This window comes from Colobus angolensis, unplaced genomic scaffold (assembly GCF_000951035.1).
Source record: "Colobus angolensis palliatus isolate OR3802 unplaced genomic scaffold, Cang.pa_1.0 Scaffold68, whole genome shotgun sequence".
NCBI classification, from domain to species: Eukaryota; Metazoa; Chordata; class Mammalia; order Primates; family Cercopithecidae; genus Colobus; species Colobus angolensis.
In genome coordinates this window covers 4,050,480-4,068,643 of record NW_012120487.1, presented here as the reverse complement: position 1 = coordinate 4,068,643, position 18,164 = coordinate 4,050,480, and the positions used below count along the sequence as shown (strand labels likewise).

The 18,164-nt window shown below is 39.0% G+C and overlaps 1 protein-coding gene across 1 annotated transcript in view; it reads right to left on the bottom strand.

Annotated features, from left to right (window-relative positions):
- Nucleotides 1-18,164, bottom strand: part of LOC105500654 (chromosome unknown open reading frame, human C1orf185) — a 47,232-nt gene that overhangs the window by 19,523 nt on the left and 9,545 nt on the right. The window contains exons 2-3 of the mRNA XM_011926248.1: nucleotides 17,030-17,135; nucleotides 10,736-10,871 (exon numbers count right to left, since the gene is read on the bottom strand). Coding sequence (XP_011781638.1) covers nucleotides 10,736-10,871; nucleotides 17,030-17,135 — 242 coding nt within the window. The remainder of the gene's footprint in view (nucleotides 1-10,735; nucleotides 10,872-17,029; nucleotides 17,136-18,164) is intronic.

Here is an 18,164-nt window from a genome sequence, read left to right as displayed (position 1 = left end):
TGTTTTCAGTAGAGATGGGAGTTTGCCATACCAGCCAGGCTGATCTTCAATTCCTGACCTCAGGTGATCTGCCCACCTTGGCCTCCCAAAGTGCAGGGATTACAGGAGTGAGCCACTGTGCCTGGCCTAAAAGCACATTTAAATGCCATTTTATACCCACTAAAATAGCTAAAATTAAAAACACTAATAACAACACCATTTGTTGGCAAGTACATGGAACAATGGAAACTCTCACTTATTGCTGGTGGGAGTGAAATAAGTTACAATCACTTTGGAAACCTGCTCAGCAGTTTTTATAAAGTTACACATATGTCTTCCCACACCTTGACAATTCCATGTTCAGATACTTTCCCATGAAAAATGAAAATATAGGCTGGGCACGGTGGCTCATGCCTGTAATTCCAGCACTTTGGGAGGCCAAGGTGGGCGGATCACTGGAGGTCAAGAGTTCTAGTCCATTCTGGCCAACATGGTGAAATCTGATCTTTACTAAAAATACAAAAAATTAGCCAGGCGTGGTGGCACGCACCTGTAGTCCCAGCTACGTGGGAGGCTGAGGCAGGAGAATCACTTGAACCCAGGAGGTGGAGGTTGCAGTGAGCTGAGATCATGCAACTACATTCCAGCCTGGGTGACTGAGTAAAAAACTCTGTCTCAAAAAATAAAAAAAGAAAGAAAGAAAGAAAGAAAAATGGCTCAGGCGCCATGGCTCACGCCTGTAATCCCAGCACTTTGGGAGGCAGATCACGAGGTCAGGAGATCGAGACCATCCTGGCTAACACAGTGAAACCCCGTCTCTACTAAAAATACAAAAAATTAGCTGGGCGCAGTGGCGGGCGCCTGTAGTCCCTGCTACTGAGAAGGCTGAGGCAGCAAAATGGCATGAACCCGGGAGCTTGCAGTGAGCTGAGATCAGGTCACTGCACTCCAGCCTGGGCGACAGAGCGAGGCTCCGTCTCAATAAAAATAATAATAATAATAATAAAAGAAATGAAAATATTGTTCACTAAAAGTATGTGGTTGTATAGAGTAGCCTTATTCATAGTAGTCAAAAACTAAAAACAACCCAATATCCATCAACAAGAGAATGCGTAAATAAAATGTTCTTATAATGAACTACCACTTATCAATAGAAAGAAGAAAGTTCTAACACACACAATAACATGCGTGAACCCCAAAACTTTTATTAAGTGAGAGTAGTCAGACATAAAAGATATAATTTAATTTATATGTAATTTTGGAACAGATAAAAACTAAACATTGTCAGAAATCAGAAAGTTGCTTGGTGCAGTGGCTCATGCCTGTAATCCCAGCACTTTGGAAGGCCGAGGCAGGTGGATCACCTGAGGTCAGGTCGTCGAGACCAGCCTGGCCAACATGGTGAAACCCCGTCTCTATTAAAAATACAAAATTAGCTGGGTTTGGTGACATGTGTCTGTAGTCCTAGCTACTCTGGAGGCTGAGGCAGGAGAATCGCTTGAACCCAGGAGGCGGAAGTTGCAGTGAGCTGAGATGGCGCCACTGCACTCCAGCCTGGGCGACAAGAGAGAAACTCCATCTCAAAAAAAAAAACAGACAAAAAATCAGAAAGCTGATACCTGGGATGGGTAGAGGAATTGACTGGAAAGGAGACAAGAGAGAATTTTCTTAGATGATAAAAATGTTCTGTAGTTTGTTTCAAGTGTTGGTTGAATGGATACACAGACGTCAATGTTCATCAAGTGGAGTATCTAAATTCTTTGCATTCTATTATAGGTAATTAATCTCAAAATATTTTAAAAATTGTATCAATAAAATATTTTAAAAATCATATTAATTTCACTTTAGTGGTATTCTTCTACAAAATCCATAACCCAAGTTATAAATAATGAAAAAAAATTAAACAAACCCCAATTAAGGGACATTTTACAAACATGACCAGCACTCCTCAAAACTGTAAAGGTCAGATTAGACAAGAAAGATGGAGATACAGTCACAGAGCAGAGGAAACTAAAGAGACAAAGGCAATGTAGGATCCTGGATTAGGTCCTGAAATAGCAAAAGTACATTCATGTAAAAACTGGTGAAATCTAAATAACATCTGGAGTTTAGTTAATAATAATGTACCAGTGTTGGTTTCTTAGTTTTGACAAATGTACTATGGTAACTTAAGATTTTAGCACTGGAGGAAAACTGGATGAAGGGTATAGAAAAATTTTATATTATCTTTATGACTTTTCTATAAATCATAGATTATTCTAAAATTAAAAGTTTACTTAAAATCATTTCACAAAAGCACAAGTATATAAATTTTTCAGTAATAGGAGTTGGGTGCAGTGGCTCACACCTGTAATCAGCACATTGGGAGACTGAGGCAGGAGGCTCACTTGAGCCCAGGAGTTCGACATTAGCCTGGGTAACACAGCAAGACTCTATCTCTACAATTTTTTTTAAAAAAGTGGACATGGTGGTGTGTATCTATAGCTCCAGCTACTCAGGAGGCTGAGGTGGGAGGATCCTTTGAATCCAGGAGTTCAAGATTACAGTGACCTGTGATTGTGCCACTGCACTCCAGCCTGGGCAACAGAGCAAGACCCTGTCTCAAAAAAATTCCAGTAATAAAAACTAACAATGTAATCATAGAACCAGTTCACTCCGGTTAAACTTTCTCAGTAGCAATTATAACAAAAAATTGAGTTTCTCAGCTGCAGTGGGCCCAGGTTGCAAGTCACACTTGAGCATGCCTAGATGAACCAATCATGCCTGATAGGTGACCCAGAGCTGATTAGAATGGAAAGTTAACCACGTGCAGAATCTAAGTAACTTGAGTTGAGGAACAGGGACCCAATTAAGAAGTGAAGGGGTGCCCTATTTTTGTTTTTTGTTTTTAGAGTTGAGGTCTCGCTATGTTGTCCAGGCTGGTCTTGAACTCCTGAGCTCAAGTGATCCACCCACCTCAGCATCCCAAAGTGCTGGGATTACAAGTATGAGCCACTGCATCTAGCTCCTGTTTTGCTGAAGTACAAATTTAAAACCCAAGGACCTGGCACCTCCTCTTTGGGACCCAATCAGATCAAGCCTTGTTGCATTTTTCTGTCTCCTTCATAGTTACCGTCTGCCTTTCAGATCTGCTCCCAGACTCCAGCTTAGGGTGGCATATTTGAGCATTGCCTTCTAACTCCTTGTCCAGTCGACCTTGCAATGAAGCTTTTTCTTTTCTCAAAAGCTGGTGCCATAGTATTGGCTTCTATTCATGTCAGACAGAATGCCCATACATTGGTAACAAAATAAGATGTGCAAGGCTTCTATAAAGCTAATTATAAGCTGGTCATGGTGACTCATTCCTATAATCCAGCACTATGCCCCCTTTATAACTTAGGATAGGTTTACAAGGCCCTTCAAGAATATAGAAATAAAGTACTGCCTCCTCCTGGAAGACTTAATCTTACTAAAAACTTAAAACTAAAAACCCTACTGCTATTAAACTTCAAAGGAATCACTACCTGGATATATGTCCAGGATTAAGCCTGTTTCTTATAAGTCCTCACAAGCCTAAGAGGAGGATACCAGACTTATGTTTGTAACCCCCTAAAAGACTGAAAACTATTATTTCACAAATGCATAAATAGATAATGTGATGCCATGGGTGGGCATAGGAGCATTAATTTTTCTCTTCCTTCTAATTTCTTTTCTTGTTTAACGTCCTACTAAAGTTTATACTTTCTAGATTCCACATAAAGATGATGCTGGCACAAGGCTTCCAACCCATCCCATCTTTTAACCTGGAAAATAAAAACACCTTACCGCTGGGCCCCTTGGATAAGGCATCCAGAGATTTTTACTCCTCCAATGCTAGGCAGGGCCTATATCCATAAAACAAGCAAGAAGCAGTTACAGAAGATGGGCCTCTGCCCTTCCACAGGCCCTTTAAGATTAAGGAAGAGTAATCTCTGAGGTGGGATGAGGTTAGGAAACTGGCAGGACTTGTTTTCTGGTCACAATACTGCTGACCAAAACAGGATCTTGTCCAGACAGAATAAAGTGAAGAAATGCACAGGAACCAGCAGATGGTGACAAAAGCCATCCCTATCTGCCTTCATTGCTCATTAACATAAGATACTACCACCAGTGCCATGGCAGTGACCCAGAAGTTATCACCACTTTCCATGGCGATGACTCAGATATTACTGCCCCTTTCCTAGAAAGTTCTAAGTAATCCATTCTTCCATTTGCATTGATCCATCCCTTAATTTGCATGTAATTGAATGTGGGTTTACTGAGTATAATCACAGTTGATAAGAGCCCATAGGTTGCTGTCTCTGGATGTGCTGCCTATGAATTAGCCCTGCTCTGCAAAGAGCAGTAATGTTCAACAAAAGTTTGCTGTTCACCACCACCAGTTTGCCCTTGAATTCTTTCCTGGCTTCCTCCTAGGCTAAGCCCCAGTTTTGAGGTGGCTGCCCTGCAACAAAAACACACCTTAAAAATAGTGCAAAGAGGCCAGGTACAGAGGCTCATGCCTATAATCCCAGCACTTTGGAAGGCCAAGGTGAGCGGATCACTTGAGGCCAGGAGTTCAAGACCAGGCTGGCCAACATGGCAAAACCCCATCTCCACTAAAAATACAAAAATTAGCAGGGCATGGTGGCAGGCACCTATAATCCCAGCTACTCCAGAAGCTGAGGCAGGAGAATCATGTGAACTCTGGAGGCTGGAGTGCAGTTACCTGGGCAACAGAGTGAGATCCGTCTCAAAAAAAAAAAAAAAAAGAAAGAAAAGAAAAATTGACTGGACTTGGTGGCTCACACCTGTAAGTAATCCCAGGACTTTGGGAGGCCAAGGCAGGTGGATCACCTGAGGTCAGGAGTTCCAGACCAGCCTGGCCAACATGGTGAAACTCTGTCTCAACTAAAAATACAAAAATTAGCTGGGCGTGGTGGCGGGAGCCTGTAATCCCAGATACTCGGGAGGCTGAAGCAGAAGAATTGCATGAACCCGGGAGGCGGAGGTTGCAGTGAGCCAAGATCACACTACTGTATTCCAGCCTGGGAGAAAAGAGTGAAACTCTGTCTCAGAAAAAAAAAAAAAAAAGTGCAAAGAGCAGTAAAAAAATGGATGAAAATGTTTAAATTTACATAAGTGAAAGAGGATTACATATCTCAAATAAATAACTCCTTCAAAGTTCCATAATAAACAGGCAAATAATCTAATAATAAAAGATAACAAGCATTTTACATAAGAGGAAACCAAAATGGCCAATACACTTTTTTTTTTTTGGAGACAGGCTCTTGCTATGTTGGCTAAGCTGGTCTCGAACTCCTGAGCTTAGGGGATCTGCCCGCCTCTGCCTTCCAAAGTGCTAGGATTATAGATGTGAACCACTGCGCCTAGCCCCAATGTACTTTTGAACTTTTGAAAAGATAATCATCTCATTTATTAGCAGAAAAATACAAATCCAAACTACAGTGAAATACCAAGAGATACAAGCCATGGGTTGGGAAAAAATATTTGCAAAGGACATATCCGATAAAGGATTATTGCTCTTTATATATATATAATGTGTGTGTGTGTATATATATATGTGTGTGTATGTGTATAAAATATATATTTTAAACTTGTTATATATAAGTTCTTTATAACTTAAATATACTTACGTTCTTTAAAATTCAGCAATAAGAAAATGAATAACCCAATTAAAAATAAATGAAAGATCTGAACAGACGTCTCATCAAAGAAGATATACAGATAGCAAATAAGCACATGAAAAGATGTTCAACATCACATGTTACGAGGGAATTGCAAATTAAAATGAGATACCACTACACATCTGTTAGAATGGTGAAACTCCAAAACACTGACAACAAATGCTGGTGAGAATGTGGAGCAACGGGAACTCTCATACATTGCAGGTGGAAATGCAGACTGATATAGTTTGGGAGAAAAAGAAAAATTGGTATTTTCTTATAGAACTACACACATTCGCACCATAAGATCCATAATTGTGTTCCCTGGTATTTATGCAAATAAGTTGAAAATTTATGTTTATACAAAAACCTCCACACATGTTTATAGTAACTTTATTCATAATTGCCAAAACTTGGAAAAAACCAAAATGTCCTTCCACAGGTGAGTGGATAAATAAACTATGGCATACCCACACAATGGAATATTATTCCATGCTAAAAAGAAATAGGCTAGGCTATAGTTTCAATGTTTGTCCTTCTAAAACTCATGTTGAAACTTAATCCACAATGTGGCAATATTCAGAAGGTGGGGCCTTTAAGAAGTGATTGGGTCATAAATAGATTAATCCATTAATGGTTTAATGGATTAATAGATTAATGGGTTATCCTAGGAGTGAGACTAGTGGCTTTCTAAGAAGACAAGAGACTCGAAGTAGCACACTCAGCCCCTTCACCATGTGATGCCCTATGCCACCTCAGGACTTTGCAGAAATCCTACCAGCAAGAAGGCTCTCACCAGATATGCCCCTCCTTGACCTTAGACTTCCAAACTCCAGACTGTAAGAAATACATTTCATTTTTTACAAATTACCCAGTTTCAGGTATTCTGGTATAAGCAACAGAAAACAGACTAAGACAGGCCATCGAGCCATGAAAATACATGAAGAAAGCTTAAATGCACATTGCTAAGTGAAAGAAGCCAATACGAAAAGACTACATTTTTCTTTGTGTGTGATTCCAACTACATGACAAATGTGCCTATTCTAGGAAAGGCAAAAACTATGGAAACGCTAAAAGGATCAGGGGTTGCCAGGGATTAGAGTAGAGGGAGGGATAAATGAGAGAAGCACAGAGGACTTTCAGGATAATGAAACTATTATGTATGATACTAATAACGACATGATTGTACATTTGTCAAAACCCATAGACTACATAATATCAAAAGTGAACATAATTGTAACCTATGAATTTTGGATGATTATGTATCAATGTGGGTTCATCAATGGTAGCATATGCACCTCTCTGGTGCAGGATGTGGATAGCTGGGGAGGCTGTGCCTGTGTGGGGGGAAAGAATACAGGGGGACTCTGCACTTTCTGCTCAATTTTGCTGTGAATATACAATGGCTTGAAAAAAATTAGGTATGAAGACTACAGATACCATTACACATCCATTAGATTGTCAAAAATGTAGAAGCTTGAAAATGTCAAGATTGTTGAAAATATGAAGTAATCTGTGCACTTACATATGTGTTGGGGGAACATATATTGACACAGCTACTTTGGAAAACAATTTGAGATTATCTAATAAGGTTGGATATACACTGACCCCATAATGCAGCAATTCTACTCTTAAGTGTAGCCCCTATAAAGATTTCATAGAGGAACAACTTAAAACAACCCCAAACTGAACGTAAATCACAGAAAAGTTGGTGTTTTCACACAATGGGATACCAAATAACAGTAAAAGCAATGAACTATGGCTATGTGCATGAACTGGATGAATCTCAGAAATGCAATACTGCACAAAAAAGGAAAGATTAGATATGGAGTTCAAAACACATGAAATTTAATAATATATTATTCTGTAACATTTATAGCAAAACTATAAGGAAAAGTAAGGAAATAATTAACTGCAATTACAGGATAGTGGTTCCTTTAGTGGAGGGTGGGAGTTGGAGTTGTGACAGATACATAAGACTCAGAATATCTCAAAGGTACTGGTAATATTCTATTTTTATTCTGGGTAGTGAGTATAAAAAATCCATGTATTATTTAAATTGCCTGTGTATGTGTGTATGTGTATATGTATTCTTCTGCATGTATGTCATATTTCACAATAAAAGTTTTTGTTAGAAATCAATCTCCAGTTTTTTATTATATTAAACCTATTTTTGTTATAATTTTATCCTCCTGCCCCGTAGAAGTCTGCCTGTAGTAGAAGAGGAAGAAGCCAATACAGAGGCAGGCATTAATAAAAAGAGGGACAATACGAAAGAGTTCTTTCATACTGGAATTGCCTGGCTGAGGTGGACACTACCTTATCCTTTTTATACTACTTTTTTTCTCATTGTAGTTTGAATGAGGTCCCTGTCACTGAATATCAAGGATCCTGAATAACAGCCTTAAGAAAGAAGGAAACTTTGTCATTTGCGACAACGTAGATGAACCTGGAGGACATCACATTAAGTGAAAAAAACCAGGCACAGAAAGACAAATACCCTATGATTTCACTCCTATGTGGAATCTAAAAAAGTTGAACTCGTAGAAGCAGACAGTAGAATGGTGGGCTGGAGTGGCAGGATACCAGGGGCTGGGGGTGGCAGGGTGACAGAGGAGATGTCGGTCAAAGGATACAAAATTTCAGTTAGTTAGGAGGAATAGATTCAAGGAATCTATTGTATAACATGGTGATTATAGTTAATAATGTATTGTAGTGTTGAAAATCACTGAGAGTAGATTTTAAGCGTTCTCACCACAAAAAAATGACAAGTATTTGAGGTAACACACGTGTTAATTAACATGATTTAACTATTCCACAAAGTACACATATTTCAAAACATCATGTTGTACATGATAAATATATACAATGTTTATCAATTAAAAAATAAATAATTAAAAAGAATCCTGAATAATATTTTGTGTTTACTTGTGCGTTATTTCTCTCTCCCACTACACTAAAAATTTCATAAAAGCAGGGGCTACTATCTCCCTTGTTCACCTCTAAATTCCCAGTGGCCTAATACAATGCCTGGCATATAAGCACTTCTTACATATTTGTTGAATGAATAATAAACCACCTAATTAAAATTGCACTCATGACACTTGTAGTTGTCTATTTTTGTCTATACATCGTTAAGTATGGTGGTATTATTATATCATTAGTACTTAGCAAAATGCCTAGTACATGATGAGTACTGAATAAATTAATATTAAATGCATACACAGAAACAACTTTTCTCTGCAATGGCATCTCTATTGCAAACTGTCCTTCATTCGAAAGTCAGAGGAAATAACCTTTAGAATTAATTCGATGTTTACATCCACCTGCTTAAAATCTTCCAGTAAAAATAATAGTAGAATTGTACGGTGCTCACTACAGGATCAGGCACTATTCTGAGTGCTTTTTCACATAATAATTTCTTTAATCCCACAACAACTCTATGGAGGTGATATTATCTTTATTTTGCAGATGAGGAAACTGAGACACAGAGAAGTTAAGTAACTTGCCTAACATTATACAGCTATTGGTGGTACAGCCAGAATTGAAATCTGTAATCTGGCTCTACAGACAATGCCTTTGACCATATTCCTATAATCCTATAATCCTTCAGTGGTTCTGTGCAGCCTAAGGGGTAAAATCCAAAATCCTTAGGATGCAAATGAAGCTCATCGCAATCTCATCCCCAGCGTCTTTTTCCACCACTCTCTTCTGAATCTTAGGCTTCAAACATTATAACACTTTTACTGAATATATTGCTTCCTTTCATAGCCACAAGCCTTTGAACATGAGATGTCCTTTGTTCTCTTTCTTCCTGACAAACTTCTCTTCATTTCTTAAAACCCAGTTTGAAATGTCTTCTCTGTGAAGCCTTCCTCAATTCAGCCTCTTTTGTCTGCACTTCTTCAGCTTTGTGAGCTCTTGTCATATGATATTGTACTTATTTAGTTTATATATTTTTCTTCTCTACTGATTTTGAGCTCATCTAGGGCTGGGTTCATATCTTATTTGTTTATATAGCCTCAGTGGCAAAACTAGTGCTGACGTATACAAAGTACTCAACAAAAGTGTTTGTTTTTGAGACAGGGTCTTGCTCTGTCACCCAGGCTGGAGTACAGTGGCGCAGTTATAGCTCACCGCAACTTCAAACTCCTGCACTTAAAGGATCCTCCTGCCTCAGCCTCCTGAACAAGCAGGACTACAGGCGTGAGCCACTACATCCAACTACTTTTTTATTTTTAAAATTTTTATGGAGATGGGGTCTCGCTATGTTGCCTGGGCTGGTTCCCAGTTCCTGGGCTCAAGCAATCCTCCTGCCTTGGCCTCCCAAAGTTCTGGGATTACAGGCATGAGCTGCCACAGCCAGCCAACAAATGTTTGATAAATCAATGAACACCGAGTACAACTTGAGTTGAATACTCAAGATATATAGTGAAACTTTGACAATCTATCAGTTTGTCACTATTTATCTATCTACAAAACAAACACTGTTTTGCTTAGCTGTTATCGTTTTAGTCTCTGCCTTTTTTACCTTTGTTCATTTAGCATTGTGTTGACACCATATCACACAAAGTTAATTAGGTGTCTGCCTTTCTCACTTGTACTACACATATACCTTGAAGGTAGGTGCCATATCTTACTATCTCCAAAAAAGGGGTCCAGAGGAGCTTGGAATATAGTAAAGGCTTAGTACATCCTTGTCAAAGTGAATTTAATTTAAATTAGCTGGTATGGTTAGGCTATCTGAGTATCTCTTATCTCCAGATCTTTCTCCTTTGAAAGCCTGGTAATTTTGCTTTCAGTTTTTCTTATACCATTTATCTTTATCCCTATAGCAATCCCAGTATGTGGAATGTAGGTTGTTGGGCTAGAGATATGAAGAAACAACCGTAGAAGGTGATACATTTTCGTTTAGCTTTTCAGTTTTCCTATAGTATAAACTAACTAGTTTGTCCCTCAAATTAAAAAATAACAGAGGATTCTCTGTCCTTCAGATTTTAAGACAGCAATGCTAATAACATGGTATCAAAAGAAATTATTTGAAAAGATTGCTATGAAATATTACACCCTACCTGTAATTGGAATCTCCCAGTATGAAAATTTCGAGAAATAAAAACACAGTGAGAATGAGATTTAATCTTTGCCGTTGATGGTCTTTGCCTGCATCTCTCATCAATTGCTTTAAATTTGGAATTTTGAAATATTTCTCTGAAAAATATTTTATAAAGAATATTATTAAACCTGAACTAGATTATAAATTAAAATCATTATTTCCATTATTTATACACAAAGTTTTAAAATCAGAATAAATACATTATAGCATATTTATTTTTAAAAGCACAAGTCAATTTACATACTCCCTACTCATATGTTAGATTTCATTAAATCTATTTTATTCATAGAATATAAATTAAACCACTTATTTTATTCCTGAAATGTAAATTAAGCTATGTATGCAGGGTTATTATTTTCAGTTTGAATATTAGCCAGGAGTCTTTGATATATTTCTTTCTGGTTGTGAGAAAATTAGTTGACTTTAGTGTTAATTAGCCTTTCCGTAAAATTATCCTTAATGGTGAAGAAAATTAAACAAAATGCAACTCATTGGTCAATTTTGGTATTTAATCTTATTTCTGGCAAAAAGTAAGAGGGGCTGGTGCGGTGGCTTATGCCTGTAATCCCAGTACTTTGGGAGGTCAAGGCAGGTGGATCACTTGAGGTCAAGAGTTCAAGACCAGCCTGGCCAACATGGTGAAACCCTGCCTCTACTAAAAACACACACACAAAAATTAGCTGAGCATGGTAGCACATGCCCCTAATCCCAGCTACTAGGGTGGCTGAGGCAGGAGAGTTGCTTGAACTCAGGAGGTAGAGGTTGCAGTAAGCCTAGATTGCACCACTACACTCCAGCCTGGGTGACAGGGTGAGACCCTGCCTCAAAATAAATAAGAGGAAGAAAACTGAATTGACTCACAATGGAAGAGTACCTGTAATCTTTTCTTATCCATGCAACCACAAAATAAGTGAGAGTTAAAGAAAAGAAAGCAGCAAGTAAAATCTCAGATTATCAAAGACAGTTAAGTATAAGGGAATGCAGTTTCAAACAGTCATTCTCAACTTAAGGATTTAAAGAACAGTGGAATATTTTTCAGCATTGAAAAGAAAGAAATGAACTATTAAGGTAGGAAAAGACATAGAGGAAACTTAAATATGTATTACTAAAGTAGAAGAGTTCAATCTTAAAAGCTACATACTATGTGATTCCAACTATATGACGTTCTAGAAAAGGCAAAACTATGGAGACAGTAAAAGGATCACTGGTTGCCAGGAGTTAGGGGGAGGGAGGGATGAATAGATGGACCACAAAGGATTTTTAGGGCAGTGAAATACTCTGTATGATACTATAATGGTGGATACATGCCATTAACATTCATTGAAACCCACAGAATATACATCAAGAGTGAACCCTAATGTAAACTGTAAGATATGGGTGACAGTGATGTGTCAATGTAGATTCATCAACTGTGAAGTCCTCCCAAACAACAATAATGCTCATTGCCATTTTTTCTTTCAGAGGTACTAGAATATTTCCAAATTAATTCAAGATATCATATTATGTTAATGAGGCATAACAATTAGGATTTACTTATTCATTGAATTCAATTCTCAACAAGTATTTATTGAGTATTTACTATGTGCCAGGCATTATGCTGGGTGTTGTATATATAGTGGTAAGAGGAAAAAGAACAGCCCCTGCCCTCATGGAACTTTCATTGCTTCCATCGAGCTTAAATACTAGAAAAGAAGACAGACATTAATAACGTAATCACAAGAAAATGAAAAATTACAACAGTGGAAATTGCTGTCAAGGAAAGCTACCTGGTGTTGTGGATGTAACTAAGGGAATTAACCTGGTTAGAGAGGTCAGGGAAGGCTTTATTACTAAGGAAGGGATGATTTAACTGGGCATCTGAAGAAAAAGCAGTAGTTATTAGGTAGAATGTGGTGGAAGACGGGACATGTAAAAGTAAGTATATTCTTGACAGAGAGAATATCATACACAAAGACCTACTGGTCAGATTAGGACAATGTAACAGAAACACAGAAAGCAAGAGGGAAAATGAGAGATGGGATTGGGGAATATGTGCAGGGGTAGACCATGTAAGCCCTTAAAAGTTTTATCTTTATCCCAAAGGCAATGAAAAGTCCTTTACAATATAGTGAGCGTGGGGTAGAAGGGTAGGTTGGGCTGGGTGCAGTGGTTCACGCTTGTAATCCCAGCACTTTGGGAGGCCGAGGAGGGAGGATCACCTAAGGTCAGGAGTTCAAGACCAACCTGGCCAACATAGCGAAACCCTGTCTATACTAAAAATACAAAAATTAGCTGGATGTGGTGGCATGAACCTGTAGTCCCAGCTACTCAGGAGGCTGTGGCAGGAGAATTTTTGAACCTGGGAGGCAGAGGTTGTAGTGAGCCAAGATCACGCCACTGTACTCCAGCCTGGTAACAGATCAAGACTCCCTTTCAAAAAAAACCAAAAAACAAAGAAGGGTAGGGTGACTTGGTCAGATCAGAGTGAGACTCTGTTCCAAAAAAAAAAAAAAAGGGTAGGGTGACTTGATCAGATCAGAGCGAGACTCTGTTCCAAAAAAAAAGGGTAGGGTGACTTGATCAGATTTGCCCTTGGAGAATATCTGGTAGAAGTGTGGAGAAAAGATTAAATGAGTATGATACTGAAGGTAGGAGTCAATTATAACTCATTTTGCAGTAGTCTCTGTGGGGGATAATGAGAACTTGGATAGGATGGTGGCAGTGGTAAAGGAGATAAATGAATAGATAGGAGCAACATACGAAGTAAAGTAAGTAGAATTTAGTGATAGTTCAAGTTTAGTGGGAGTGGGGAGATTCAAGAATGTCTTTCATTTTTATCACCAGCCCCCTAAATTGCTCCTCCCTTTCATCATCTCCTTATCTCAGTAAATGGCTGAGCTTAACTGAGCTGAGTAAAGTATAAACTACGTATCTGCTTACGGTAAAAAGTTATGTGTCAGCATTAACTCTGCCATTTTCATCCAATCTGTCAACAAGATCTGCTGACTCTACCTGCAAAACCTATCCCAGATCCAACTCCATCTTTTCATCTCCTCTACTTCCATGTTAGTGCAAGACACTGTAAACTCTCATCTGGACTTTGCAATAGTTTCCTGACTTGTCTCTCTGCTTTCACTCTTGCTCCATTAAAATTCAGGCTTCATAGAGACATATTTTAAAAATATCTTTGAAAGTTAAATCAGAACTCTCGTACATTTATGGTGGGAGAGTATATACACTTTGGAAAAGTGTTTGGCAGTTTCTAATAAAGCGAATCATATGATCCAACAATTCTAGTTTTAGGCATTTACCTAAGAAAAGTGAAACTATGGGTACAAAAGATTTATACAAGAATGTTTATGGCAGCCATTTTCCTAAGAGCTAAAAGCAAAATGACCCCAATGTCCATTAACAAAAGAATAGATAAACCAAGGTATACTCATAAGATGGAATATTACTCAATAAAACAATGAACTATGGATGGATACATGCAATATAAATGAATCTAAAAAATATTATTATTTTGAGACAGAGTCTTGCTCTGTTGCCCAGGCTCGAGTGCAGTGGCACAATCTCGGCTCACTGCAACCTCTGCCATCTGGGTTTAAGTGATTCTAGTGCCTCAGCCTCCCGAGTAGTTCGGATTACAGGCATGCGCCACCATACCCGATTAATTTTTGTATTTTTAGTAGAGACCAGGTTTCACTGTTCACTGGTCTCCAACTCCTGACCTCAAGAGATCTGCCCACCTCAGCCTCCCAAAGTGCTGGGATTGCAGATGTGAGCCACTGTGCCCGGCCTCAAAAATATTATGAGTGAAAAAAACAGACATAAAAAGTCCATATGATCCAAGAACAGGCAAAATTAATCTGTGGTGATAGAAACCTGGATAATTCTTGTCTCTGAGGTAGGAGGACAGGAGTCATGCCTGGAAAGGAGCATGAGGGAACTTTCTAGGGCAATGAAAATCTCTATATCTTGATAGAGTGGTGGTTACACAGGTGTATATTTGTTGAAACTGATAGCTGTACATTTCAAATCTATGCAGTTTCTTGTATGTAAACTACACCTCAATTTTAAACAGTTATTAAAAAGTAAATCAGCTATAGGCTAGTCTTTATTTACTTATTTATTTTTGAGACAGAGTCTCGCTGTGTCACCCAGGCTGGAGTGCAGTGGTGCGATCTTGGTTCACTGCAATCTCTGCCTTCAGGGTTCAAGCAATTCTCGTAGCTCAGCCTCCTGGGTAGCTGGGGTTACAGGCATGCACCACCATACCCGGCTAATTTTTGTGTTTTTAGTAGAGACAAAGTTTTGCCATGATGGCCAGGCTGGTCTCGAACTCTCAGGCTCAAGTGAGCCATCCGCCTTGGACTCCCAAAGTGCTGGGATTACAGGCATGAGTCACCGCACTCGGCCTAGAATAGTCTTTAAAATTGAGACAATATTACTTCTACTTCATGGGGTTAAGTCTGAATGAGATAATGTATGAAGCACTTATAACAGTGCCTATGTAGAAAGCAGTCAGTGTTAGCTATTACGATGACAGTGCTATTCCCCTTGTTTAGAAACAGCCAATGGCACAAATAAACTTCATATTCTAGCCTACAAATTCTTAAGTGATCTGGCCCTTACATGTCTCTTCAATCTCATGGTTGTTTCCCTTTCTCACTGCAGATTATTCACATTGGCCTTCTTTCTGTTTGTTAAACATGTCAAGACCATTCCTTAGGGTTTTTGTATTTGCTCTGCTTTCAGTTTAGACAGCTCTTGCACAAAGTCTTCATATGTCTGGTTCCTTCTAACTCAGATCTCAGATTAAATACAACCTACCTTAGTACACACATACCCTGACTACTTTATTTATTCATTATCTGTCCCCTGCTAGTGGCATTGCAAATCTATGAAACTGAAACTTGTTTAGCTTGTTCACAGTTGCATCCTCAATACCTAGAACAATGGCAAGCACCTAATAAATATTTGTTGAAAGAATGAATAAGTGAATAATTTCTCGGTTTCTGACTTCTGAATGTAGATGAGTAGTGTGTATTCATTTGAAACAGGGAGCACTGGGAGACTGTGTGGGAAGATTATGTTACAATTTATATATTTTAAACATTAGACAATGCAAACACTGAATTTATGTATGTATGTATGTATATATGTATGTATTTATTTTTGAGACGGAGTTTCACTCTTTTCACCCTGGCTGGAGTGTAATGGCACAATCTCGGCTCACTGCAATCTCTACCTCCCGGGTTCAAGCGATTCTCCTGTCTTTGCCTCCTGACCAGCTGGGACTACAGGTGTGTGCCACTACATCTGGCTAATTTTTTAATTGTTAGTAGAGACAGGGCTTCACCATTTTGGCCAGGCTAGTCTCAAACTCCTGACCCCAGGTGATCCGCCCACCTTGGCTTCCCAAAGTGCTGGGATTACAGGTGTGAGCCACAGCACCCGGCCTGAAATGATTAAATAATTAGAAACACCAAGTTTTACAGTTGAAAGGAATTAAGGTGTCAAATGATCTTTTTTCTGTTTCTGGCAAAAGACTACTTTCAGACCATACCAGGGCATTTTGTCAGCTTTTTTCTTAAATATCTCCTAAAGAAAAAGTTTCTTTCCTTTTCTGTAATGTTTTCAATCTCTAAAATTGGGAGTCAATTTAAAAAAACATTTTCACCTTCCCTTACAATCAAACTCATGTCTTCCAGAAAATAAAGGCTCGGCGCGGTGGCTCAAGCCTGTAATCCCAGCACTTTGGGAGGTTCAGGTGGGCAGATCATCTGAGGTCAGGAGTTCAAGACCAGCCTGGCCAACATGGTGAAACTCCGTCTCTACTAAAAATACAAAAATAGATGGGCATGGTGTAGCGAGCCTGTAATCCCAGCTACTCAGGAGGCTGAGACAGGAGAATCCCTTGAACCCAGGAGGTGGAGTTTGCAGTGAGCCAAGATTGTGACACTGCACTCCAGCCTGGGCGACAGAGCAAGACTCTGTCTCAAGAAAAGGAAAAAAAAAAAAAAGAAAAAGAAAGTAGATCTTGTTATCCTTTAAAATTTTAATGCATGAACATTCCTATTACTAGTACTTCTTTTTTCAGGCTACTTAAAAAATGTAAAGCCTTCCATCCCCAACCAAAGGGTCTATAACGAAATCCCAAACTACACAATCAATACTGTCATAGTTATTTAAGTTTACTACCATTTGAAAAAGTCCTTTATTGAATTTTTAAAAGAAAAAAAGGTTAAAGAAATATTCGAATAAACCTTACCTTCGTTTGCAAATCAGGAACCACAAAGCTGATGCCAAAGCAAAGAAACCAATTCCCAAGGTAACAGCACCAGCAGCCAGAAAATAGGTTAAGTAATTAAAAAAACCTATACAAATAAATTACAAAAGATTATTTCACACGTGTGTTTTTATTCTCTAGGTAAAATTAAATGATATACTTCAAATGATATAGCATGTTGTAGTGTTAAGACATTAACTAGGAGATTGGGAGATGGGAATTCTAGTCCTGTGCAATTCTGATAAACTCCACGACCCTGGACTGGAGAATTACACAGGGCTTCCCGATGATTATGGCCCAGGGCACATTTCTTTGATGATGCCAGTATTTGAAACCTAGGTTTCGTTTGTGTTTGTACAGTTGCCACCACCTTGTTATCTGTTTTTCTTCCTTCTCAGTCTAGCTTTTTTTTTTTTCTCCAGTATCATTACTGGCAGCCCTCCAACATAAGACTTTTTAAGATTTTCATTTTAAGATTTGTGTTATCAATCTCTATAAGGAGGCAGATAAGGGTAATAAAGTAACAAATATTAAGATCTTAGAAATCTTTACAAGTTTTGTCTAAAAGGTAAAATGAGGATGGGCGTGGCGGCTCGTGCCTGTAATCCCAACACTTTGGGAGGCTGAGGTGGAAGGATCTTGAAGCCAGGAGTTGGATACAAGCCTGGCCATAGAGTGAAACACCATCTCTACAAAAAATTAAAAAACAATTAACCAGGGGTCGGGCGCCGTGGTTCAGGTCTGTAATCCCAGCACTTTAGGAGGCTGAGACCGGCGGAGCACCTGAGGTCAGGAGGTGGGGCATGGTGGCTCACACCAGTAATCCCAGCACTTTGGGAGGCTGAGTCAGGCAGATCATCTGAGGTGAGGAGTTCGAGACCAGCCTGGCCAACATGGTGAAACCCCATCTCTACTAAAAACAAAACAAAACAAAAAATTAGCCAGACGTTGTCGTGCACATCTGTAATCCCAGCTACTTGGGAGGCTGAGACAGGAGAATAGCTTGAACCCAAGAGGCAGAGATTGCAGTGAGCCGAGATTGCAGTGCTGCACTCCAGCCTGGGTGACAGAACAAGACTCCATTGAAGAAAAAGAAGAAGGAGAAGGAGAAGGAGGG